The 24894-nt window shown below is 41.9% G+C and overlaps 3 protein-coding genes across 8 annotated transcripts; all 3 read right to left on the bottom strand.

Annotated features, from left to right (window-relative positions):
• Positions 1-1054: 1054 nt before the first annotated feature.
• Positions 1055-8130, bottom strand: dcaf15 (DDB1 and CUL4 associated factor 15). Its single transcript, XM_068592575.1, has 13 exons — positions 7985-8130; positions 7266-7363; positions 6749-6887; positions 6481-6587; positions 6212-6357; positions 5958-6119; positions 4522-5142; positions 4340-4431; positions 3805-3927; positions 3182-3264; positions 2987-3091; positions 2738-2853; positions 1055-1764 (listed from the first exon to the last, which is right to left on the bottom strand). Exons 1-13 carry the CDS (start codon positions 8078-8080, stop codon positions 1709-1711), a joined length of 1944 nt encoding a protein of 647 aa, XP_068448676.1. The 5' UTR covers positions 8081-8130; the 3' UTR covers positions 1055-1708.
• A 290-nt stretch (positions 8131-8420) lies between these two features.
• Positions 8421-15444, bottom strand: khsrp (KH-type splicing regulatory protein). 3 transcript variants are annotated; one of them, XM_068592516.1, is made up of 18 exons: positions 15193-15443; positions 13802-13904; positions 13669-13722; positions 13548-13584; positions 13394-13452; positions 13198-13269; positions 13045-13102; positions 12375-12522; positions 12079-12177; positions 11820-11978; positions 11481-11583; positions 10967-11091; positions 10562-10858; positions 10348-10448; positions 10172-10263; positions 9833-10039; positions 9443-9636; positions 8421-9317 (listed from the first exon to the last, which is right to left on the bottom strand). In XM_068592516.1, exons 1-18 carry the CDS (start codon positions 15280-15282, stop codon positions 9309-9311), a joined length of 2007 nt encoding a protein of 668 aa, XP_068448617.1. In that variant the 5' UTR covers positions 15283-15443; the 3' UTR covers positions 8421-9308. The 3 variants fall into 3 exon arrangements, with proteins under 3 accessions (XP_068448617.1, XP_068448619.1, XP_068448618.1); XM_068592518.1 differs by lacking the exon at positions 15193-15443 and adding an exon at positions 14883-14976; XM_068592517.1 differs by lacking the exon at positions 13669-13722 and having other exon boundaries at positions 15193-15444.
• Positions 15445-16205: 761 nt separating this feature from the next.
• On the bottom strand, positions 16206-24852 carry LOC137795210 (mitochondrial adenyl nucleotide antiporter SLC25A23-like). Of its 4 annotated transcripts, XM_068592557.1 has the most exons (12): positions 24501-24852; positions 23056-23272; positions 20830-20953; positions 20472-20559; positions 19687-19798; positions 19281-19439; positions 19023-19175; positions 18827-18940; positions 18533-18700; positions 18304-18451; positions 17234-17416; positions 16206-16786 (listed from the first exon to the last, which is right to left on the bottom strand). In XM_068592557.1, exons 2-12 carry the CDS (start codon positions 23248-23250, stop codon positions 16776-16778), a joined length of 1455 nt encoding a protein of 484 aa, XP_068448658.1. In that variant the 5' UTR covers positions 23251-23272; positions 24501-24852; the 3' UTR covers positions 16206-16775. The 4 variants fall into 4 exon arrangements, with proteins under 4 accessions (XP_068448658.1, XP_068448656.1, XP_068448657.1 ...); XM_068592555.1 differs by having other exon boundaries at positions 16206-17416; XM_068592556.1 differs by having other exon boundaries at positions 16206-17416; positions 24497-24852.
• Positions 24853-24894: the final 42 nt, after the last annotated feature.

Below are 24894 nucleotides of genomic sequence, written 5' to 3' on the forward strand. Positions count from 1 at the left end.
TACTTAAACCTGTGATTGACGTTTGTAGCTTTATTCTCACTGTTAACTAAAAAGATGTGATTGCTCTCAAAACTTGTGCCATATTTTCTTTTTTGGTGGGACCGCTCTGGACTTTGCTCAACCATATCACCAACAATGTTTTGGGCTCTATAGGTGACCCCTTCTTCAACTTACTCCGCTTTAGTCCAGATACTTAGAATTGCACTTCCATGAAGTTAGGAAACTCACAAAGGGTAGATTTAAAAAATACCAACAATATTAGTAAGAAGCACCAGAGATGTGATATGCTTGGGTCAAGCTCCAAAATTACTATAATCAGACTTTCCCATAATGCAACTCAACCGCATCTTTTGTTAAATCCTCTTCAATACACACTTCCAGCACTGGCCTTCTGATATTAGCATCACAGCCTCTGCCACTCAAGTTGCAGTTAACATCCATCTGTCCAAATGGTCTTTGCTCAGGTTCTCCTATTAGACATGTGTGGGAAATTGTCATAATGAGTTAGGGTAAAATAACTTGATCACAATGATTCATGATCCCCTAATTCAAATCATTTCAACCTTTAGTATAGGTGGTAGTTTGTGCTAAATTTGAAGAAAATCGCGAGACGTTCAGAGATATCGCACAATCACACGAATGGACCTGTGTGACGCACGTATCATTAAAAAAGAATTATCAAAACAAAATGTCTCCGGTCATAACTGGTGCAGTTAACCTTGATAAAATTTGGATTTTGTTTTTTGAACTTTAGAAAATTTCCAGTTTAAGAAAAAAACACTAGTTTTTCTTCGATTTGAGTAGCTTGAGATCAAATAATCCAGTGATTCATGAGAAGTAAAGCAAACACCAGACTGGCAAGCCAGTATATCGGGATTTTAAGTACCACAATTAAATGTTCACACCGTAGATCGTTTTTAGAATCATTCAACAGACTCAAAGAAACTTTGAACGTTTTTATTTTCACAAAATATCCCAATAGAACCTAGTCTTACTTCAATGCTAGTAAACCAGCTGTTGACCCCCTCCCTCCCTCCCTCCCTCCCTCTCCCAACACTCCTCCAATATGACATAGGTTTAAAAAAAGATCTCAAAGAGTCAAGTGACTTACTGGATTCAGTTTCTCTCATTTTAAATACTGTAGTCTGGAACCAACCCAGCTAGACTGAACGAGAAAACAACTTGTTCAGAAGCAGCAGAATCTATCAAATGTTACATACACATGAAACAGAAGCAGCAGAATCTATCAAATGTTGCATACACATAAAACACACGCACACATTCTTTCTGGATGAAATCCCATTGGTGATCATCACACAGGTGCAGATATTGCATATGTTCAGTTACAGACACACACAAAAGAAACACTCGCACTACAATAACAGTACGGCTTTATGTATAAAAAATTAAAATAAAAAGTAAAACCAAAATCTTCGTTCAGTCCAGCTCATCGTTCAGGTGGTTTCAATAATGCAGCAAACACTTACAAAAACAACAAAAAGTCAAATTAGACACAGACCATCCAAAGACTTGTTCTTTTCAGCATCTGTAGCATTCCTGGTTTGGTTTCATTTGACACGTGTTTGAGCCGAGTTACCAAAGCTCAGTTTTGCTCAGATAAGGTTGGAGCTTCGGACTGACAACGAGGCCATGTCAGCATGTATCTGTGTGTGCGTTTGTGTCTGTTGCTTTGACACATCTTCTTTCTTCATAATACAATCCAGGTGCATCTGTCGCTATCTGCCAACACTTGCAGGGACGAGCCTACAGTTGAGAAGATGAGTGAGTGAATTAAAATACAGACTTATCTATACAACTGAATATGCAAAATATGCAAAATAAACACTTAAAAGAGTCGACAAATACATAAAATTATAAATAGAATGCCATTCTATACAATTATGTCTTCTGTAAATTGTGCATCCAGGTTGTCATAATGTAATGACTTACTGGGTCACTTAAATAGAACAGAGCCATTGTTAATAATACTCATAAGTGTCAAATGTCTTCTGTGAATGAGGCCTCTTGCAACATACACAAAAAGAGTAGTGTTCATTATTTAACCCTGCTATGACAAGTCTAAATGTGATTTATTATTAATAACATTATGGTGCATGAAAAGATGGCTTTATGCATGCAAATATGTACTGTGGTACAAGTACAGCAAAAGTTGCTAGTAACTGTGAGATGAGGGAGTGTCACCTAAATGGCCAAGTTAATGCCAAGCGACTCCAAGATCAACGTCTTTGTACTCCGTCATGGTGGGGCTGCACAGCTCTGGGTAACCAGTAACATCGTTGGCCAAACAGCAACACATCTGGTTGTTTTTTCCTAGATGTTTATCGAGTTCCATCTTTTTGCCATAGGCACCTCTGCCGTCCCCATTGCCACAGCCTAAACTCACCATATTCAAATGAATGGGAAGACTGGAGTTTTTTCCGTAACATCTGCTTTGGTGTGAACGCAGCCTAAGTGTTCAATTCACTTTCTTTGGACCTTTCTGGTAACATTCCAGCTATTAATAAGGGTACATTCGATTCCAATACACACAAAATGCTCCCCAGCCGTCAAAATCGAGACACTAGATCTAGATGACAAAAGCGGTTTTGGACTAATTCTTATATATTATACCTTTGATCTGGATGAATGAGAACATCTGGAGAACATTTTGATCCAGAATTAGGTTTGTGGTTGGTATCAGGACACTGAATGTGTGCTGAAACGTGTACACACTCACCTTTGTGTAGGGCTTCGTTGGTCATGCGATTTATGTAACGGGAGCTGCTCTCGGGAACCAACCACTTCATCACTGTGTTCACACAGGACTTCCTGTAAGAACTCCACACACTCCCACTGACGGGAGATAAAGATTGACACATTTAACACAACATGAAGCAAGGGAGTATAACAAGAAAGAGACGGACAGAAGTGTGTGTGTGTGTGTGTGTGTGTGTGTGTGTATGAGGGGTTGGCAGTAGCTCCTCACCTGGTCTGACCTTTGACCTCTGTAAGGTCACCTACACCCACAGTGCAACACACACCTGTGTTAAGGTCCCAGCTGACCTGCAGGTTAGAGTGATATGTGTTTGGCCTGGGAAAAAAGAAATGAAAGGCAGATTAGCGGGGAGAGAAAAAAAAATGCAGATCTGGAGAAGAATTTTATTTTTTTTAAGACAAGTACCTGCAATGCTCTTCTTCCGAGTTGGAGAAGGCCAGTAACAGCAGACCAATGTTGATCATCACGTTGTTGGTTTCAGGACACACCTGATACACATTGTACACAGGTCAAATGTAAAATGCTCTACATTCATTGTTTTGTTTGTTTTGTTCAAAAACTATCTCAAAAGGGAAACAAGGCAGTAAATAGTGATAATCATAATTGCTGTGATTATAGTCCTGTCTTCATTTAAATATATTTTATCGAGCCAGGATTATGTGTTTGGCAAACCGTTGTGTCAATGCTCATTTAATTTACATGCAAGAAACTCTATTTGTTGGATTCTCAAATATTAAAAAGGCATAACATAAAATATACAGGTTTGCATTTTGAGTTAAAAAGGTTAGTCTTACCACTGATCCAAGATTTAAAAAAAACTTGCATTAAGCCATAAATATAACAACCACAGAGATATACTTGCACTAAAGTAAAAAACTGTGTACTTGACAACTCAAGTGAAACTATTTTCTGAATAGCTTGAAAATATACAAAAACTGCATGTTCTATCTATATTGTGTAAAACTGTATTGTTTCAATATTGTTTTTAGATATAGTGTGAGTGCACAGTTCTGTGTGTGTGTACTGACCTCTAATATCACAACATCATAGTCGCTGAAGGAGCAGAACTGAGGAGCCCAGGCAGCATCGCTCCTGATCACCTCATTGATAAGATACTCAAAGTCTAGAGTCAGCTGCTCCACACACACACTCTGCAAGAGTAACACACAGGTTCAAACGTACGCAAACTTTTTAAAGGTTTAACATGAAGATTTACCACATAACCCCTAACTTAACTGAGTACAAACACTTAAGACTGTGTAATATTCAAACCAACATTAAAGCAAGCGGGGATTCTACCATCGCACACTGATCTCTGTCTAATAAACCGCTCTTAAAAAGTACAAGCATCCCCTCTGTAGCCGACCGACAACCGTTTTAGTAAAGTAAAGAATTATCAACTGTATCAGACTAATATACTGCATTCAGATAAATGTTTTTTTTATTAATTTATTATTAACTACGGTATTGATTTCAGTATTTACAGAACCAGTAGAGCACACTTGATAAATATTCCAATGTTTCTGAATTTACAGCCACAGGTACACCGACGCAAACACGCACCTGTCCATTGTGTGGCCCGGTGACCAGCTGCAGGTTCCGTCCTTTAAGGTCAGTGACTGTGAAAGGTAGCTGAACTTTATCGTCCTCATAACCTGGAGACACAGAAAAGGGAAGGAAGAATGCCATTCAGCTTCAGACTGGCTTATTTATACCCTCATTCTGTGTGTCCTGCCCACTCTTACCTCCTTCACCGCCTGCATTCTGCTCAGCCGACCCTGGCTGTTGAAGACGATAGTGCAGACGTGAATAGTTGACATATCCAGGCTCGCTGGGGCCTCCCTCCTGGGACGAGGATGGCGTCGAAGGCGATGAAGGGGATGATGGAGATGAGGAACAGGAGGCAGGAGACATCACTGGTTCAGAGCACTGTGGCAAACTGTGGCTCCCACCTGATGTTGACGCTTGTGGCAATCTAGTCCGTCTCTCCTCATCCCTCCTCTCTATACAATGCTCCTCATCCTCATCTCTCCTCTCTACTTGTATCCCTTTGTCCCCTGGTGTCTGTGATGCCTCTTCTTCACCATCATCAACTGGTCTCTTTTCTGCCTGGCTTTCCTTTTCTTTCCCTCCCGCTCCCTGAGCCCGCCTGAAGAGGTCTGCTGCAAACTCCCGGGCTCGCACTGCTGCTTGCGATTGGCTTGGAGATGAGGGAATTGGAGCAGGTTTGCTAGGTGGCAGTCGGCTTTCAGGAGATCCCCGAGGTAATGAGGATGAAGCCGAGGTGGAGGAAATAGATGGGGAGGCTTGATTTGAGAGAGCTGCTCTCTTTGTGTAAAGGATCTGTGACGACTGACCCTGCTTACCTGCAAGAGACATACAAATGGATGTAGAAATCTGGCTACAAAATATCAGAGCATAAATTAATGAAAATGAATATTAGGCACAACAATTGGTAACGTTCTGACACAGTGGAACAAAGTTTGCATTTTGGATTCATCAGAATTTTCTGACGTGATGTGAAATTGTTCCATCCTCCCATCAAATTGAGTAACTCCTTAAAATTACAGAATCTGACCCTATTCCTTAAAGCTATTAGTTGGAACTGAGGTTGTGTGTTCATTTGGCGGTCTATGTAGCTGGTGGTGGTTGTCTTTCTAAGCACCAGAGTCCCTTTAGAAAAAGTGTAATTTTATTGCACACAGATCTGACAGTCTGCTATTGGGAATTGGGTTTGGTTCTCTTGTGCCTCCCTCCCCTCTAGCAGCATGATGTCTGTTTTGCTCCCAGTGAGGTCCAGTGAAGCAGCGAGACGCTTCTACATAGCCAAATCTGGGTCTATACATGGTGGTTGCTGCCAGAGGCCCCTCTGGAGTCTGAGCTTTGGAGTTTCTAGTGAATCTGCATGATTTCATCTGATTTTGCGCAAGTATCTGACCCGGTGGCGCAGATGACAAGCATTAGGAATAACTAGTTGAAATAGCCAATTTTCTCGTTCATGGTCTCATTTTCTTATGTAGCCATAAAGAGGCATCAATATTACATTAAGACGGTTTCATAACCATTTGAACATTCCTTACTACAAGTGTGTAGTCCTATCCTATATGAAGACCAAGCCTGACATATGATCATTTTAGGGATAAGAAATGTGCTGAAACTACTATTTGTGTTTGTAGGTTACCTGGGCCGAGTGAGATGCCACAGGCCACAAGAGAGTAGCTAGTGTTTAACAGGATAACCTGGTCCTTCTTCAGCTGGAAAGCTGGCTGGAAAGTGGGGAACGGGTAGACCACCTGGTACCTGCTGTTGAGTACATACCCATGCTCCAGACACTCACCACTTCCTGGGTAGAGAAAAGGATTAACTCAATCTAGTGAGAAACGGATGCAGTGAGAACAGTAAAGTAGTCCATCAATGTTGTCTGGGTGTGTTTACCTGTGCGTATGGTAGTGGCTGAAGGAACAGGGCAGCAGTAAGAGCAAGGTTTAGGAGGCGGCATGGAGGCAATAGTGATGTAGATGTCTCTGTTGTTTTCATCACTCATCATTAAGTTCATCAGAACAGAGCTTGAACTGCGTGTACTGGCAGGTAGAACCACACATGAACATAAATTACTCATTTCCTACACACTGCAAAAACTTAATTCTTGCTCAAACTGCTTCAGCGCACACAACGCTGTTGATTAGGTATTAATTATTCCTTACTTGAAACCAAAGATGACAATTTTGGAGTGGTCATTTGGCCACTCGCACACAGTCAGGTACAGGTCGCTGTAGATTTCCTCGCCTGCAAACAGACGTACATGATGGACCTAAAGAGAAAAAACAGACATCAAAGAACATGATAACTATTCATCCAGTTATAACTCACAGGAGGACATGATATTGCGTCCAATTAGCCTTTCTGGTTAATATGTGAAACTTTTGGATACAATACATTATGGTGTTAACAAGGACAAGACCTTTCCTTTACCTGCTTGAGTCTACTGTGCAGGTTGAACTCCCACCAATAAAGATGGTAGGTATAGAAAGAGAAATCATCATCTTCTCCACAGTCGCTGGTGTAGGACAGAATGTAACGGCCGCATTTGGTAAAGCCAAGAAAGACATGTCTGGAACCAAAAAAGCTACACATCACTGTCATACACACCTCAGCTTGAATACTGTTACAGTTAATCCTCTGGGTGGTAGGGATGCATCATCCCATATATCAGATAAGTATTGGCACAGAAAGGGACTTTATTAAGCAGCGCAGGTATCGACCATGACGTGACAATTGTGTTTCTTAATTAATGTGATGATGACAATAAATGGCAATAATATGAATGAGTTAATGACAATTTGGTATGCAGACTTTACATTTGGGGAAAATAACACATTGGTATCGGTATGAAATAATTATCGTGAGAAAATAAAAGTTGTATCAGTGCATCCTTACTAGCTGGATCCTATTTAACAGCATAAAACACTCAGTAAACACACACACTGACCCTGCTCTCAGGAACTCCTCGCTGACGATGTTCTTTAATGGGACACAAACTCGAGGTGGAAGCTTCCTAAACAGACGCTGAGAAAACTGTCCCGACAGCTGCAGAGCAGGCAAGAGAGTGGATTAAGTAGACTGAACAAGAATCACTTACACAGTGCAACATGAAGCATATAAACGTGTAGAAGATATGCAAGTTCCTGTATAACTGAAATAGCCTCGTCGGTGGTTGTGGATAGAAAAACCACAAGAGACCTTCTGCTTCCTCTGAGGCCCTGCTCAGCTACACACCTCCCCTGAAGTAGTTTAGGAGGCTTAAGCACACATAGCTACAGTACATACATTGTCTAACGTAAAATTGTTAACGTGAGGTGATTAATGGCGTTTCTGAGGGTTGAGGTTGCATTTGCGAGTCGTTTGGTATAGCTGAAGCTAACGCTCATAGAGCTTTAACTAAGCTAACACGCCAACTATTAACGTTTAATTGTCTACAAGTATGTTAGCAAACCACACCGAGAGTCAAATAACGGGAAACCTTGTCCGAAGGAAGGGATCTTAAGGTTTGCACACTTGGTAGCATTGGCTAATTAGCCACCTGCCTACGATTAGCGTTAGATGTTAGCTTCCAAGCTAGTTAGCAGCTAGCACAGAAAACAAGGCTTTCATTATTCACGAACCACTCTTCCGTGATTAATACCACGCGTTGTGTGGATTCATGTCTACCTTCCCACGCATGAGAAGCTTCACGACATGGTCTTTGTGTTTTCTTTGAGCTTTCTGCTTGCCATCGTCCTTTTCTGATTTCGAGCTGGGCGCCATCTCCCACTGTCCGGTTGTCCCTCGTTAAAGTTCGGCTCGTCCTGATTGGTCCAAGGGACGCAGGAGACCGCCCTCACTCGCCGGTGGATACATCCATCAAAACCAAAGAAAACGGTAATTGACAATAGAGGTGGCACCCGGTAGGAAGCCGCTACATAATGATGCAGGTATGTCTGCAACAGTCTGACTTTCAGCACGAGAATCCAATTATAAAATCAGTCAAACATGACGTTTGATCCAACACGACTGAAGCAATACGTACAAAATAGGGAACTCACTTCAAGACACCTGGTTAGTCATGAACAGACAAAAAAAAAGAAAGGTAATTTCAATGTTTTATTTTAAGTATTTAAAAACAAGCAGTAAAAAATAACATCTAAAAAAAAAAGAAAATAAATCAGCATACAGTAAGGGAAGCTATTGGAAGAAAGAAAAAAAATCAATAGTGACAAATGAAATCAAGGGCAGCCAAGCACACAAACTCATACATGCACACAACCATGCACACACAACCAACCTACATTCTATTAGGACAGTTTGCGCCTTTTTACAGCCAACTCAAACATTTCACACATTTCTGTTCAGTAGCATACACTGTATACAGACACACAGCCCTCTTGAAAGGAAAATAATTACAGTGAATAAAATTAAAATCAAAAATCATGATAGCAGGTAAAAATACTCCTGCAACAAAAACACTGGGAATGCTTAAAAAAAATGAATTTAAAAAAAGTACCAAGAACAAGAAATGGGGAAGAAAAAAAAAAAAAAAAAAAGACCAAAAATGTTGCTTTTTCTTACAAACATAACTTCTGAGTATATTCAAAATACTGCTAGACATTTTTTACCCTCAAGAAATTGAAGGGGAAAAACACTTAAATGTGAGTCAGTGTTGATATGCTGTTGTGCTAGCTTGCAAACTAAGATGCTTATTTCACTTTTTTTTTATTAAATGAGCAAAAATATTACATTGTGTGGGTGAGGTGAAGGGGACAACCAATAGTAACCCAAGTAGTTGTTTAGTGCTTTGTTCAATGCATGGGCAAAATGTGTTCCCTTTAACTTCAATTTTGACTTTAAAAAACAAACGAGGTTTGAATAGAAAATGTCTTGGTGGATGAGTAAACCATGGTCTTGTCTTGTTGAAGCCAAAAATGAAATCTCTTGATAGAAAAAAAGAAACAAGTCCAGAGAGCCATCACAACCTTCAAAGGGCTGAGCCAATCGTTTACTGGGCCTGAAATGAGAAAGTAAAAATTTAAAATCAGTTTGTAAAGAAATGTGAATAGTTGCTCACTTTTTTGCACACTAGACCGTGGCCGCTTCAAGGTAAATTTTAAACACTGGTCATTGATGTGCTACCTGTTGTCCCTGCTGTGGAGGAGCCGTCTGTCCAGGTGCCTGTCCTGGCTGTCCATAGTAGGCAGCCTGCTGTCTGTAGTACTCAGCCCAGGCAGCACTGTAGTCCTGCTGGCCTCCGGCTGCAGCTCCGCCTGCCGCTGCTGCAGTGGCGGCTGCCGCCCCTGGAGCGGCTCCAGCCCCTCCAGCTGGCTGGGCTAAAATAAATAATAAAACACTTTGTACTGGATGCAGTCATGTGCTACTTTCATTACACAGTAAACTACGGACATTAGGATGACTGATTAATTGAATCATACTAAAATGTAGGACAGGCAACACTTTTTTTTCCCCAGACACAAGAACCCTGTAGTTTAAAGCTCACTCAACAAAACTGTCCCTTATCTCACTTACCCATGCCCATCTTTTTGTAATACTCCTCCCACGCTTTAGTGTAGTCTGGCTGGCCCCCAGAGGCCTGTGGTGCTTGGCCTTGGTCCCCTGGTGCTTGTGGAGTGGCTCCAGGAGCTTGGGCTCCCATGGTGCCTCCTGGCTGTTGACCATAATATTGAGCATAGTATGCCGCCCATGCTGCGTTCGGGTCTGCTGCTGCCGCCTTACCTAAGGAGGAGGAGGGGGGCACAGTATAAATTAAGTAATGACATTCATATACTTCAGACAATTCACAATGTGCCTTACAAAACTTATTTAGAAAAAAGGTTAACATTAGGAGACACAAAGTAAGGGACTTACTTGGGTCATGTGGACCTGGGGCTTGCCACTGCTGCTGGTAGTTACTTCCCCAACCCTGTGGACAGTACTGGGGGCCACCAGGCGAGCCGCCACTGCAGAGAAGGAGAGGACCGTTTAGAACAACTTTATTTTGCATTTTTTAAATTTTGGTTTGAGTTTTTGTGGGTTTAACTTACTGGGAAACACCACCAGGCGGCCCTGGATTATAAGGGTTTGGATTATAAGGACCACCTGGTCCCCCTGGACCTGGACCGCCGCCGACTGGACACAATGGAGCCTGGAACAGGAAAAAAAACATTCAAACTAGTTACTAATAATTCAAGAGGATGCCATATTTTGACAGCTGTTTAAACAATGCATTTCTCTGCTCTTTAAATAACTTCAAAGTACCTCAATCTTCTCTTCTATGAGCTGCTTTGCGTGGTCAATTTGTTGTGGGGACCCTCGGATGATGAACATTTTGAAGTTAGGGTCACCGTTTGGTGGTGGCTGACGAGATATCTCCACAAATGCGCCGGTCTGTTGGTTGATCGACTTGACATTCTCTCCCCCTCTACCAATGACAAGCCCACATTTGTGGGCGGGAATGGAGAAGGTCATCTCTCCTCCCGGAGGACCCCAATTCCCCTGGCCTCTACCTCGTCCACGACCAGGTGACATACCTTCTCCACCAGGACCGTGGGGACCCTATAGAAGACACAGGCCATAGTTTAGTTTGACTGTTGCACAGCAAAGCACAGTTTCTTTTATCAGCACAGAAATCAAGATCAAGACTTAAATAATATAAACACCTACCCCTTGCCCACCCTCCTCTCGGGCACGGATGCTCTGTAGCAGGTCAGTGATGATTGATGCAGCATGCTGACACTGGTCTGGTGGACCCATAATATGGGCTATTTTTTCAGGACCTGTACCATCATCTGTAAGGGATAACAAAAAGGGCACACAGGTTTGTTGGTGGGGTTTTGTATAGGGACTGAAACAAAAAACTATTAACTGGCCTCAATGTTGGAATGACAGCACAATCAAGAAAATATAAGTTGCCTTTTCCTGCCAACAAAACCAGGAAAATGACTGATTATTAAATGAAGCATCTCTAGATGAGTAGTAGTAGATTAGTAGATTTAATTGTTCCTGTAAAGTATTTTTCATAAATCCAAAGCTGTATATTTACAGTTTTATTGCATTTTAATTTATTAGAATATATTTTTCTCCACCCATGCATTAACACCACTTAGCAGGCCACGGGGGAGATCAAGAGTTTTAATTAAAATATTTGACATAATGAAATAGGCAGTTTAATCCCCACCTGGTTTAAACTGTATCTTCACTCCTGCGTCGCTTTGGATCTTCTTGATCATCTCCCCACTTCTGCCAATTACAACTCCAACAGAGTGGCGGGGCACAGCTATCTGTGAAATTACAGATACAATATTGATAACTGCTCGAAACAGTTTAGTCTCATCCATTAATTAAAATTCTAGTAAACATGCATCAGGAATTCTCACACATGAATTATTCAGTAATTTAATCATGTGCATTTTATGCAATTTGAGCTATGCTGCAATCAGGTTGACGAAAGAAAAAAAGTCTCATAATACAAACATTTAAATTAGAACCAACTGCTGAAATAAATGTAATTACTTACATCGATGCCACCGCCGCCCCCACCAATACCACCACCGCCTCCTTGTCCGCCACCTCCTTGTCCGCCACCACCTCCCATCCTTGAGCCGTAATCACCTCGGTCTGCAAAGCCTGCATGATCCCTGTCTCGTAGAATTTCATTAACCATATCCTTTGCTTGCTAAAGAAAAGAAAAAAAAAGGCAAATATTAGGAAGGTAAAAAGGGGCATAAAAAATCTCCCGCCAATCCAAAACTGTCTCTACTGTGCTAAAGAAGTACCTGCACTTTGTAAGGGTCTCCAATGATGCGGAGGGGTTTATCTATGTTGGGTGGCTGGGATCCATCTTGAATAAGAATCATTTTCACTCCAGCCCGCTCCTAACATTATACAGGAAAATAATGTTACATTAATCACACAGGGCAACTATACCATGAATAGCACATTACACTATTTAATTGTTATAGTCTACTTAAAATCCCCCCTCCACCATATTTAAAAAAAAAATATTTGTACAATAAAAGCACTTATAATATAACTTTATGATTACATGACTCTGGTACCCTGTGATTCTCACCTGTAGCTGTTTGATGGTCTCTCCTCCTTTACCTATGATAAGGCCAGCCTTGCCTGCAGGGATGATCATCTCCTGCATGGAGCCAGACTGCCCATTAGGCGTCTCATGACCCCGTGACACTATGTCATCTATAAGGGCCTTGGCTCTCCTGGAGGCAAAATAAAATGAAAGGGTGATGAAACAACTCAAGTATTGGGTGGCCAATATATAATTCTCAATGTGTTCAGATTAGCCTCTAAAGCTGGAAACAACTATTGACTTAAACTAATATACTTTATTTTATACACACACACACAATATGATAGTTTGAGTTTAAGTTTGACAAATCGGACGGGACAAAATTGTACACCGCGTGTAAGGAAGATCTGCCATGAGACAAAAAACACCATGAACCTAGAAAAGTCCCAATAGCGCCAACGGTCTACCTTGTACAAGCGAAAAGAGGAAACGGTTAAGATATTGTATAATTAAATGTCTTAAGATACTAAACTTTATGAACACATTGTGTAATCTGATTAGGCCGGCTATTAAATTTGTCAAGTTTAAGATTGTTATTTCCCTACTTGATCCAACAGACACTTAGCAAAAACCTAACTTTGTTTTGCTAGTTGAGTAGATGCATCCATCATCAATTGGGGAATGCATGATCTTAAATAGGTAACCGACTTACTGTATGGCATCTGGTGACCCAGTCAGAGAAACAGTTCGGTCTGGAAGGCCAGCACTGTCTGTGAATGAATATAAAAATATTTATCAATCTAAGAGAAGGTGTTGGAAAAAGAAATTGTCAATTTAGTACATCTGACGTCAGCATACAACTCACCGTGCGCAATCTGGACCTTGCAGCCAGAATCCTGCTGTATTTTGTTAATTTGTTCACCTCCTCTACCTATGACTGTAGGAACAACAGCAAAGAGTTAGTTAGATTAGTTAGTTAGTTAGTTAGTTAGATTAAGTTTGAACATATGTGGAACAGCCATCACGTCCATGGTTTTTGAAAATTATGTGCATGTACTTACTGAGGCCGACCATGCCATCAGGCACCCTGAACTCTTCCGTCATTGTGGAGGGTCTGACACTGCAGGCAAGTTAATAAAAAACAATGATATATGAAGGATATATCCAAGTCATAATCAAAAGCACCAAAAACCGACACATAATATATTTGTATACCTTTGTTGGGACAGGGCCGCCAGCTGAGCTCCAATAGCTGTCAGAGAAAGAAAATGTGGTGAGCAATTGGAAACTGAACCGAGCAAGTTTTGTAATAGGGTCAATTAGTGATTTAACGTACACAATGCAGAATCAATTTCACTCTGTGATGCTACCTTCTTGGCATCGGGTTCATCTGAAAACAAAAAAAAAAGTGAATCTACAACGTAGACTAACAAATGCAGACAACCTGCCCGTTTGTGCTGATTTTTTACCTGCTTCTTCCAGGGATCTTTTCTGTGCCGAAAATGGATAATTCTCAGCTCCACCGTTGTTGCTCACTGAGGAAACACCGTCTCCGCCGATTTTAGCTGCAATCTAGACAGACATACACTGGATGAACTACAATACACCTTGAAATTGTAAATATAAAAAGGTACGTCATCTCATTTGATTAAGCAGAAGGAGCACTACACTGTTGTGGTCATGTGGGCCTAGTGACTACAAACTCAGAACATCTTTTGACGGGGGCATGGCATTTGAAAGATATTTAACAGGCACAATGAGTCCAACTTGGTATTGAGATGCATTGTGGGAAGGGTAGGATGCAGCATTTTTGCGGCTTGATTTATACTATGGACCAAAATTCAAAGTATCCCATCTCTGCGTAATCTCGTGAGACCTCTCGTTTTTAAAAGAGTCTCACAAGTGCCTCAACTTTATGAAAGACCAAAACTAAAATAGTTTGAGTAACATTCCTACTTAAATACACGAGTTAAAACCGAGGGACTTTAATGCTACGCAATACACCAAGAGTGCCTACATTTAACTGACACATAAAAACTAACATTATAATTTTCATAATCGATTATTTTGCTTGCTAAATAAAAAAAAAGGTTCAACTTTAGGTGAATGGTAATGGAAAATAACTGGTTTTGGTGATGCCCCTCGAGTAAAATACATACAATAAATTAGCGTTAAATCGATACGTAATGATTATTTTCACTAACGTTGATCAGTACAAAGACCCGTGAGGTAACGTGGGCTTCACACGCTGACCGTAAAGGAAAGAGCCACCGACTAATGTTACCGGACATTACGGTCCCTAAATAGCCACGAACCGAGCATCCTTTTGTCTATTTAACGCTCGTTATCAACACAACAAGCCAGTCAGTTGACCTAATTTCACAACACTCATGGGGTCATAACAACGGTGATAATGGATCAATTCTTCTAAAATGGCGTTTTACACATGGACGAGGCTCAAACTTCCCGATCAGCTCCCAGTTAACGATAATAACTAACCAAGCTAACTTAGCTCGAGCAGCTCCCGTTGGTCCGTTTAACTTCACTCACATGATCACGACAAGTACTTTCCTGTTGGGAGCTAACGTTGTACACGAACGAGTCACCTCCGCCGCTCCTGCTGCTGCTGCTGCTGCTGCTTAGGCCAGCCCGCAAACATTTCATCTGACTAACGTTACACCACCTGGCGAGAGTGTAAGACAAATGAATGGCTCCTAGCGCCTAGCTCCTAGCGCTAGCTCCTAGCTTGCTAGTTACCATCAGCTAACGTCACGGGTGATTAAGCTAGCTGCGGTTTCCCCACCAGCTAACCAGCGTTAGCTCCCAGACTGCCTCCTCCTGCGTTGGAGCACTTCATTACCTGTCTGGCTCGTTGTACTGCATCAGCAAAAGCGTCGTTTTTCATCCCAGCACCGACTCCGTTCGTCGGCAGACCGCCGTAATCAGACATGCTGCTCACAAGGGGCGAGTAGACACAGGGGGCAGGCTGGGTAGCTGTGGCCGGGTCAAGCTGCGCAGAAGCGGGAAGGCTGAACGAGAGCGCACGGAGACACCAGTGTGCGTGTCGTGATAAAGCCTACCACGCCGGCAAACTTCCTTGCTTAAAATAGCCAATCAACGATTCTTTCAACCCCCGCGTCTTCTTCTGCTTCCTCATTCTTTTGGGTGTTGACGTCCAATGTTATACAGCAAAAATACCGCTCCCTGCTGGGCTGCAGGGTCGTTACACCCTGCTGAAGACAGGCTGGATTTTTTTTTACATTTACAGTTCTTAATTTTCTACTCGCATTAAGCCATTTATTATTTAGACACACTTTTACGATGGAATCCTATTAGTTTAACAACTGACTTTGGGAATCCAAACTTGCACTCCTACGGATGAATTAAAGACCCCAGATGAGAGTTTTATTATCTAAATTCGCTGCATTGTGTTCTTTAATAATAGGCAGACATTATATGTATCCCTGTAAAGAATATTGGTATCAATGTCAATATGATACTTTTTTTTTTTTTAAAAAGCCATTTGTCCCTCATCTATATATATGTATATATCTGATACTTGATTATTTGAAATTTACAAATTTGTAAAATAAAGCTGAACAAAAAAATCTGATCAATCACATGATTGATCAGATTTTTTTGTAAAGCTTTATTTGGCATTTCTTGGGAAACCATGAGATGAAACTGAATCTGCTTTTTGCTATTAAAGTTGCATTTTCTTGTAGGATTATTAAACTGCACAACCAAAGCTCCTCAGTGAAACCGTATTGAATAGACGAGTGTAACCAGAAGTGTAATCATTAGACTGTCATGTCTACAGAAAGCTAGCACATTCCCAACATTTCAGTTCTTCAGAAAAAAATAAAAACAATATTTATCTAACACAAGCAGCACCATGCATTTATTTTTTCACACATACTAAATACTGACAGATCAACAATGTTCATTGTCATTAAACCCTTCTTGTTTTTAATGATATAGACAACTCAAACACTTTAACTTAGTGTTGAACCTGCACATTGTGCAGACATAGTTTCTGAAAATACTATGTGGCACTGGACCCTGTGTAGAGTGTTTCAAACATAGGAACATTTATAAAACATGAGCAACGAATCCTCTACGGTTCTTGGTATAGTTCCACTGCTATAAAAAAAAGTACTTTGTTGTGCTTTATGCAGTAGTAATGCTTACAGGAAAGACAATATTGATAGTCTCCCCTTCTGGTTTCACCATCCTGTGTTTCAGTCGTCATTAGAGAGGTACGTTCAGACATTTTTGTAGTTATTTTACAATTATTTCTATACTTTAGTATTTGTAACATTTGTTTAAGACATGTCAATCAAAGTCAGAACTCTGTAACTCCACCGTTGTGCAGCGACTTTAGGTTTCCTCACGTACAGAATAGGAAGTTGAATCAGTCCTCCTATCAATCGTGTATCTTCTCTATATACCACCTACGGGAGAAAAAAATAATGCTGTAGGAATGTAACCTGGCCTCCTTTACCTTTTTCTCAGGCACGTTCATGCATGTCTTTATCTGTCCAAGTCAATGCAGTAGCAGGACGTTGAGGGATTAGCTTTCACACGACTACATGCACTGCAATGTAATATATCATCCATGTAACTCATCACAGCAGCTGCCGGTTCAGGGGAGGTCCTCCAAGTGTGAGGCTTTGACAACAGATTCTATAAAATGATGATGTGTTATTTTTTTTTCTCTTATTGTATTTTCCATGCCATCATCCTCATCCTGAACACTCACGACCTGTGATCACAAGACCATGTATTCATCCACAGTCAAGGCCCATGCCACTGCCAACAGAACTATCCGTGCTTGTAGTTGAAAGCCACCTCAAACCATCAATCCTTTTTCTACGCCTTTTCTTTCCCACCACGCCTACCCTCAATGTCCACTCCCAAGATTATCCTTGTGTATTCATAGACGACGTAGGACACGCTGACAGCAGGGATGACTTTCAGCAGGTTGGGGGAAATCCCTCGATAAAGTCCGGCCACACCCTCCTGCGTCAAGATGCTGCGAAGCGAGGCGAGCATGGAGGGTTGAGGGGCTCCCTTCACTGAATCTGAGGGGAGAGACACAGATGAGCAACAGCCTCTCACGTGACTCTGACAAACTGTGGCACCCGGTGCTGATGCACAGAAGTCGTGTTTGCACTTGATATGATTGTAAGTTTTGATAACTAAGTTAAGGGGGCATCATGGTGGTTTTGCTTCTTTTTTTTAGCTCATCAACTATATATGTGGTTAACAATCTGGTGTTTCATGTATGATAAAAGACAGAATAGATTTTCTAAAGCGCATGAGATGTTGGAAACTGTAGCTGGACTAAAACATCTTCACTCAAGGTCCACTTATTTTTACCCACATCTCGCAAACTCTAAATGAACTGCATATCAGCGAGGAAGTAGATTTTCATACCATGCTGAAATTAATAAAAAACGATGGCTTACCAAATTAATCTAATTTATAATACACACTTTTTATTAATTTGGCTAAATTATTGAAAGGGATCTTGATTCATAGTCTTTGAGTGTTTTGGTTTTGGTCCTTTGTTTACACAGATGGATGACAATTTATAGGAAAAACATGAATACATTTTCCTCATTGTGGAAAAATATTCAAAGCATAAGAAATGGTCTTTGCAGTTATCAAAACTCAGACCCAGCTGCACAATTATGGAAGATTTTGGGATGATAGGAGTAGGTAAGTAAGGAAATCCAAACAGGGAGGTAGAACAAATGCTCGACGAAGGTGACTGGTGAGCCTTTAGATAAAGTGTTGACAGTGTGTGGAGTGACAATTCTGTAGTAATTTATTCCTCCAGCAGTGTTGAAGGGAGCATTGAAAGACTTGTGGCCCAACTCTTAACTAACAGAATTTACATTGTTTTTTTTCCTATAATTTTGCCGACCATCTGTATCTATATTAGTATGACCGCAGCTATCCTGACCTTGTGCCTGCATTCGAGTGCGGATCAGTGCCAGCGGGTAACTCGCCAGTTGCCCACAAGTGCTGGAAACGGCACCACAGCCGACCAGCACCATGACCCCTGGGTCAGCTAAACCTCTGTTCCTGTTCAGCCAGGCAAACTTCAGAGTCTGTGGAATAGACGGAGTGAGAAGAAGGAAAACGCTGAGGAGATGGGGTGCGACAGCAGTGGGCTTTTATGTCTTTCTGACCTCGTAGACAGCCAGGTCGATGCCTGCGTAAGGGACAATACTGAGCAGGTTGGGTATATAGCCTTTGTAGAAGGCTGTGACACCTTCTCTCTTAAGGATCTGTTTGGCACAGTCCGCAATTCCTGAGTACTGGCCTGTTTTTCTAAGTGTGAGGCGGGTCTTCAGCACCTGCGTGGAGCAGAGAAGAGACATGGATGGGGAACAGAAAGAGAAAAGACATCATTCATTTTACTTGTCACGCATTTTCTTGTCACATTATGAATGGTATCTTTTATTCTAATACCCTGCTATTACCTCCATTGGGTAGATGGCTGTCTGAGCTGTAGCTCCAGCCAAAGAGCCGGCTACAAACCTCTCGTGAAGCCTCAGACTTCTTGTCTCATTTTTGCTACGCATCACATTCTTGATCTAGAGGTTACAGAGCAAAGGAAAAGATGAAGTAAACTGAATTTGAGAGAGTTGCAATGATGAACAAATGATAATAGTCCACCTGTTCATAAGCCGTAAACTTAATAGCAGTTTCTGGGGCAATCTTAAGCACATTGATTCCATTGCCTCTCCACAACGACCGCAGTCCTCCTTCTTTTAGCATGTACTGAAAACCGTTCAGCACATTCCCTTTAAAATCCACGAAACCATGAACCTGGAAGAACAGGGTCAGAAAGGTTCATCTCAAAGCTCTGTGCCACAAATCTAAAATAAACTTTCACAAATGAATGATCTAGGATATGAACTTATTCTGACTGACCTGTCGGAAGACTTTGAGGCGGTCTAAGGGGGCGGTCCCACTCCGAGATACAGATCCAGCCAAGGCTCCAGCCATCAGCTGCCGCCACACATAGCCAGACTTCTTCTCCTCCTCCGAAAAATCATCTGGGACTGTCAGCTGCTCACCTATATCCAACATCTACTGAAACCGTGGAGGAGGGAATGAGGACCAGATATTATGACAGGGAAAGGGAAGAAAGCAAGAGGGAAAAGATTTGGAACAAAAAAGGCAGCATGTGTGTCAACCTATGGGTTCATTGTTCCACTACAGACGACAGGAAGTATTGCAATTAATGTGTGTTTGTTTTTCGAGCATTGCTTCACAGATGCTTTAAGCAATTGATGCTTTAAGACAGCAGTGGTTCTCAAACTTTGTGTGACCTCACCATAGAACGTTTCCAGTAGCGCGCTACGTCCTCCATGTTTGTGAGAGGCTTGAACAGGAAGAAGTCTCGCCACTCATTCCAGTCAATGGTCATGGTGCCGTCTTTGTCCATTCTGAGTGATCAACACATAAACAAGTAATGAGTTAAAGCGGATGAGATCAATGATTTAAAAATAATATTATTATGGAATCCTTTAATGCTGTGGCAGTAAAACAATTTAAGAGAAGATGCTTATTGGCCTTCTCAAATCCAACTTAAATCTACAAAACTAATGCTGCGTTCAGAATGCTAAGCTTAATTTTATGATGCTTAAAAAAAACATCTACACTCACCGAATATCAAAATCTTTAAATGACAGCCGTTAAACTCAGACTAAAAAACACTTACGCAACACACACAGAGATTAGTTGTTTTCAATTGTGCTCGTCCACAAGACAAATGACTGAATAGTACGTTGGTGCGTTATCAGTGTATTCATTGTTGAAATTGTGATTCTCAATTTGAGCTAATCCTTTAGCATAAATGTTCATCTGAAGTGGTTTCTAAACTGTTATGCAAGCCAGTTAAGCTGAAAGCACGACACTATATTACAAACCTGTATTGTCATTGAAGCCTTCAGCAAGGTAAGAAACTTGTAGACTCAAGTTTCAGCCTAGGTATAAATATTGGAGGTAATGTGCATAAATCTGTGTTGGGAGTTGTTAGCATCCAGGTCAGGTTTGTGGATGTTCTCACTTCAGACCCTAGCGTGACGTATGATCAGATATCAACTTGTCTTAGCAGACCTTTGCAGAATCTTGGTTGCATCCTTGAGGCTAATGTCCACACCAACAGTCTGTAGAGAGTGCTGGATCTCTGCTGCATCTATGTGACCTGCAAACATCCACCAGTCACACGCAGTAAGAGAGAGAAAGAAAGAGAGGGATAAGTCAGAGCATGGAAAAGATAGTTAAATAAATATGAATATTTTGAAGTAATAGTGCTACTGTTGAAAGAAAAAGTAAAGTAACACGTTGTATCTCTGTCGCTGCTTCTTCCTTGCAACGAATGAACGTCCTGATTATTGATTTTTACCACCAGGTGTCGAGTAAATTTTTCTATCATTCATCAATTATTATTTCAGCTGTGAGCTGTTGTACAGACCGTCATTGTTCCTGTCCAGGCTTTTAAACATGAGTTTAAGCTCTTTTTCATGGGTGCGAAGATACTGGGTGAACTCTTGAAAGTCTAGTACTCCATCCTGGTTGGTGTCCCCGGCCGCCACGATCTGAAAATACAGAGAGCTAGGTCAATGAATAAGTGCAGTTACAGTTAGCCATATGGCAGGTTGACAAGTGCAAAAATTAAAAAAAACAACCTAGTATGCATTTCGCTTTGTTACTGATACATTTAGTTGGAGGAGCAGCGGCTCTTTACCGGAGACAAACAAGCGCTTAGGAGCGCTTGTTTGTCGGGCTAAAGAGGCGGCCTACAGGGTTGTCGGCAGGATTCTGTACAACCAGGCCAGACACACACTCACGAGAGAGATCACGGTAGCTAAGAAGAGCGATACTGAAAAGTTGGGAAAACCCCTTGTCAGTTAGGAGAGGCCTAGAAGTACTCACCAACTACAGGAGACCATCTTCCCCACTGAGGACAGTCACTACCTGGCTCAAGACCTGAATGTGTTCTATTGCAGGTTTGAAAAGCCCACTTTCACCCCGCCCAACTGCCCCATCATCCAACAACCACCGACACGCTCTGCCTCCTTCTCACCTCACCCAAACAACCCCCCACCGGCACTAAGGATCTGCGAAGGGGATGTGAGTCGGCTCTTTCATAGACAGTACAGTAGGTCAGACCACTGCTCTTCTCCTCTACACAAACGACTCAGAGGCACCTCCGTCAAACTCCTGAAGTTCGCAGACGACACAACGGTCATCGGCCTCATCAGGAACGGTGACAAGTCTGCTTACAGACCGAGGAGCCCTCCAACATTATTGGAATCGTGTTAGAAAGTATTGAAAAAGTGGGCCTAGCTATACTGTTATGTAATCTCTGACATGGTCTAAATCAGTGGCTTATTGATTTATTACACCTGAAAAAAAGCTGTCTATTTGTGGCCGCTTATCACCAGTTGTAGAGCTCTCCTTGTTGTGGTTTGTTCAACCACAGAGTGAAAATGTCCCAGACATTTACAGGAATAAAAGGATTAAAGAAACTTTTGAATCTAATTCAAGTAATTTTGTGTGGCAAAAAATGTTTCATACTACACAAAAATAAAGTGTATTGGAACATGATACATGCAAGATATGTGAAAAGAGATCAAGTGCAGGGCCAAGAGAAAGGTTATTGTTCTCATCTTACAAAGTTCTGTTCCTTGTACTAAAATAGACAACATACCAGCTTTTACATGCACAAGCAAACACGCACGCACGCACGCACGCACACACACACACACACACACACACACACACACACACACTCTTAAGCACGCACTTTGTGGGGACTTGCATTTTGTCCCCAAGAGAGGTCAAATAGTCCCCAATGTGGCTGTCTGTAGATACATTCATGAATATATATTCACATTCACAGAAACAAACACACACACAGAAGAGAGACAGAGAGAGAGAGTGAGAAAGTGACAGTGAGTATCCTTGACGACCCACACACTTTATGCCAAAACAAACTGAGTGTATTCACAATAAGGTTCTGCTGTTGATGTCCTTGACTTCTGCTGTTGCACAAACAGAAACGGCAAATCAGGAGGATGAAGTCGGTTCTACATACAGAAACGTGCACTCAGTAGATCTCCAGCAGGTGTGTCTGCTGTTCGGTACATACATACTTACAGGCACAATGAGAATAGTAGTGAGTCAGCGGTCAATCAATGTCCTTGAGTATTCTGGCATATACGAGCACCCAATGTAATACGCAGTTTGCTGCAGCAGTATGCAAGATCAGCCAGCGGCAGACACGGATGCACACTCAGTCACATGGGCCCAACACACAACTAATCTCATTATTTCCTGTTGGAGATAATTATGGCAAAAAGGTGAAGGTTCTCACAATAGGCCTTCACTGGGTGTTTAATAGATGTGGAGAGGAGGGATCATTGGGTCATATTAGAGAAGGAAATCACCTCATTGGTTTGTCAAATGGGCCCCTCTCTCGGTGTGCACGTTGTTTAACACAGTTTTAGAACAGATAAGGGGTAATTTATTGATGGACTGATGAACAGCCCTACCGAAGAATACGGAAACTGTAAAGTCTCAATGCCTCGATATAAACAACTGTATTTGTTTCATGTGATACATGTAAAACCCACACCCTGCACACATGCCCAGTAAACAAACAGGTGCGTTTGATACAGGTGTCCTGCTGTCTTACCTTCTCCAGGGAGCCTTTGGAAAGCCCTCTGGCTGCCAGCCCTGTCCGCAGTTCGAGGATGTCGATGTGTCCATCTTTGTTGAGGTCCAGCTGGTCAAACAGCTCCGCCCAGCGCCTCTCTCGCTCCGTGTCCGGACCAGGAGATTTGCTGTCCTGGCAGTGCGCCGACAGGAACCAGGTCCACTGGGGTCTCATAACTGGTGCCAGTCAGGGGAAACTGATGGTATACAGGGGCTTTAGTTCAATCACCACAGACTGACACAGAACAGTCCTTACATCTCTAGTCTTAATTCCACAAGTACATACCTTTACAGCAAATTGATTCAAAGACTTTTTAAAAAGAAGTATCGTATGATCAATCTAATCAAAACATGGGATGTACATTTACACTGTGAGACTGGTGGTTCCCAACATGGGGGTCGGGGAAACCGATTCTGAGGGGTCATTAAAGGAAAACTCTATTGATTTAAGAATGCAATCCTTAAACATTGTCAGGCTCACATTGTTTTAAAATGGATTAAAATGGATGCAGCAGATCCAGAGATATTTCTTTTTTATTCCACGTTTTTCTTCCCTGACAAAACCTAGAGCCTACATTGCCCATAATGCAACTTGACCACCAACAGTTCAGTTGGAGATTGGGGTGAGTTATGCTACTGTTAGCTAATGTAACCTCAAGCTGTAACCTCAAATGATAATATTATAATGTTTGAAGAACAACCAGTCAAGCCTAAAAAGATACATTTAAGAATAAAATTCACTAGTTGAATGGACCACAGCTAGTAGATTGGTGATAAAGGGTCACAAGCAGACATAGCTTTAATTTAAGGGGTCAAAAACCAAGACCACTCTATGTAATCTAGATTAGATTGCATTTGGCTGGTTTACACTGATTACACAATGGTTTCCTGGTATTTTGTCCTCCATCATAGGGCATAATGTCTTTATGACCTGTGCCACATGAATGAACACTGGGCACCACAGACATTTGATTCAAAAAGCTTAACTCAAGGGTCAATTTGCATCACACGTCTGGTTTGTGTTGTAACGAAATGTCTCGGTGTCTATCACCATTAAGACATGAAGCTATAACACTGGTCTTTATTAAGACATTTTTTTCAAACTGGTAACATATTTTTGTCAAGGTCTGAGAAATGTCCTGGGTCGCCAAACATATGCATTTGCATCATTGCACTTTCTTTATGATTTGATTTTCTTAAATTGAATACGCGTTGCTTTTGTATTGCATTGTATATACTGAGTGTGAGGAGTTGAGCAATAACCGATATTTGATGAAATTGTTCGTTGTAATCAATAGCTCGATCCACAAACAGCAGACACGAGCCATTTAGCTTCCATATAAATATGACCGCGCTCAACTTGATCCTCTCACTGGTCTAATAATAATACTAATAGCACATGATCCTATTGTGTGACTCACTCACTGTCTGTTTATCTCCGAGTCGCGGCCCATGGTAGGGTGCAGGGGATCCGGACCCGAGAGCAACCCGCGCGTCCGGAGCGCAGTTCACTGGCTCGGACTCCGTCCACAAACTGGATCTGACACCAAGCGAGCAGGTCGCTCTGGTTTGCGCGGGTCCGGGGAAGTCTGCAACGACTCGACACCGCCTTGTAGATTTCACAGCGACTCTTGTTGAAGAAGCAGGAAGCGAGAGAAACACGCCAGTGTCAGATCCGTGTGTGTGGCGCACACCCAGTACAGGCTGGGACACTGAAGGAGGACACCGGAGACGCTTCGGCAGTGCAGCTAGCACATGGTGTCTCGTACCGGACACGTCTTGTGTTTATTATGGATGCGTGCTGAGAAGTGACGGAGCG

Source organism: Clinocottus analis, unplaced genomic scaffold, assembly GCF_023055335.1.
Source record: "Clinocottus analis isolate CAN_PGR_092001 unplaced genomic scaffold, fCliAna1.0.p SCAF_27, whole genome shotgun sequence".
Classification (NCBI taxonomy): Eukaryota; Metazoa; Chordata; class Actinopteri; order Perciformes; family Cottidae; genus Clinocottus; species Clinocottus analis.

Excerpts from the sequence above, each read along its gene's own strand:
- LOC137795210 (XM_068592555.1), bottom strand. The coding sequence starts at position 23,250 with ATGAGACCCCAGTGGACCTGGTTCCTGTCGGCGCACTGCCAGGACAGC. Across the intron at positions 20,954-23,055 it reads CCAAAGGCTCCCTGGAGAAG|ATCGTGGCGGCCGGGGACAC; the intron begins GTAAGACAGCAG and ends CTGTATTTTCAG. Across the intron at positions 20,560-20,829 it reads CCTGGACAGGAACAATGACG|GTCACATAGATGCAGCAGAG; the intron begins GTCTGTACAACA and ends GGATGTTTGCAG.
- dcaf15 (XM_068592575.1), bottom strand. The coding sequence starts at position 8,080 with ATGGCGCCCAGCTCGAAATCAGAAAAGGACGATGGCAAGCAGAAAGCT. Across the intron at positions 6,888-7,265 it reads GAGGAGTTCCTGAGAGCAGG|ACATGTCTTTCTTGGCTTTA; the intron begins GTCAGTGTGTGT and ends TTTTGGTTCCAG. Across the intron at positions 6,588-6,748 it reads TGCACAGTAGACTCAAGCAG|GTCCATCATGTACGTCTGTT; the intron begins GTAAAGGAAAGG and ends TTTTCTCTTTAG.
- khsrp (XM_068592516.1), bottom strand. The coding sequence starts at position 15,282 with ATGTCTGATTACGGCGGTCTGCCGACGAACGGAGTCGGTGCTGGGATG. Across the intron at positions 11,092-11,480 it reads GAAGATACAGTTTAAACCAG|ATGATGGTACAGGTCCTGAA; the intron begins GTGGGGATTAAA and ends TATCCCTTACAG. Across the intron at positions 10,264-10,347 it reads CCGCCTGGTGGTGTTTCCCA|TGGCGGCTCGCCTGGTGGCC; the intron begins GTAAGTTAAACC and ends CCTTCTCTGCAG.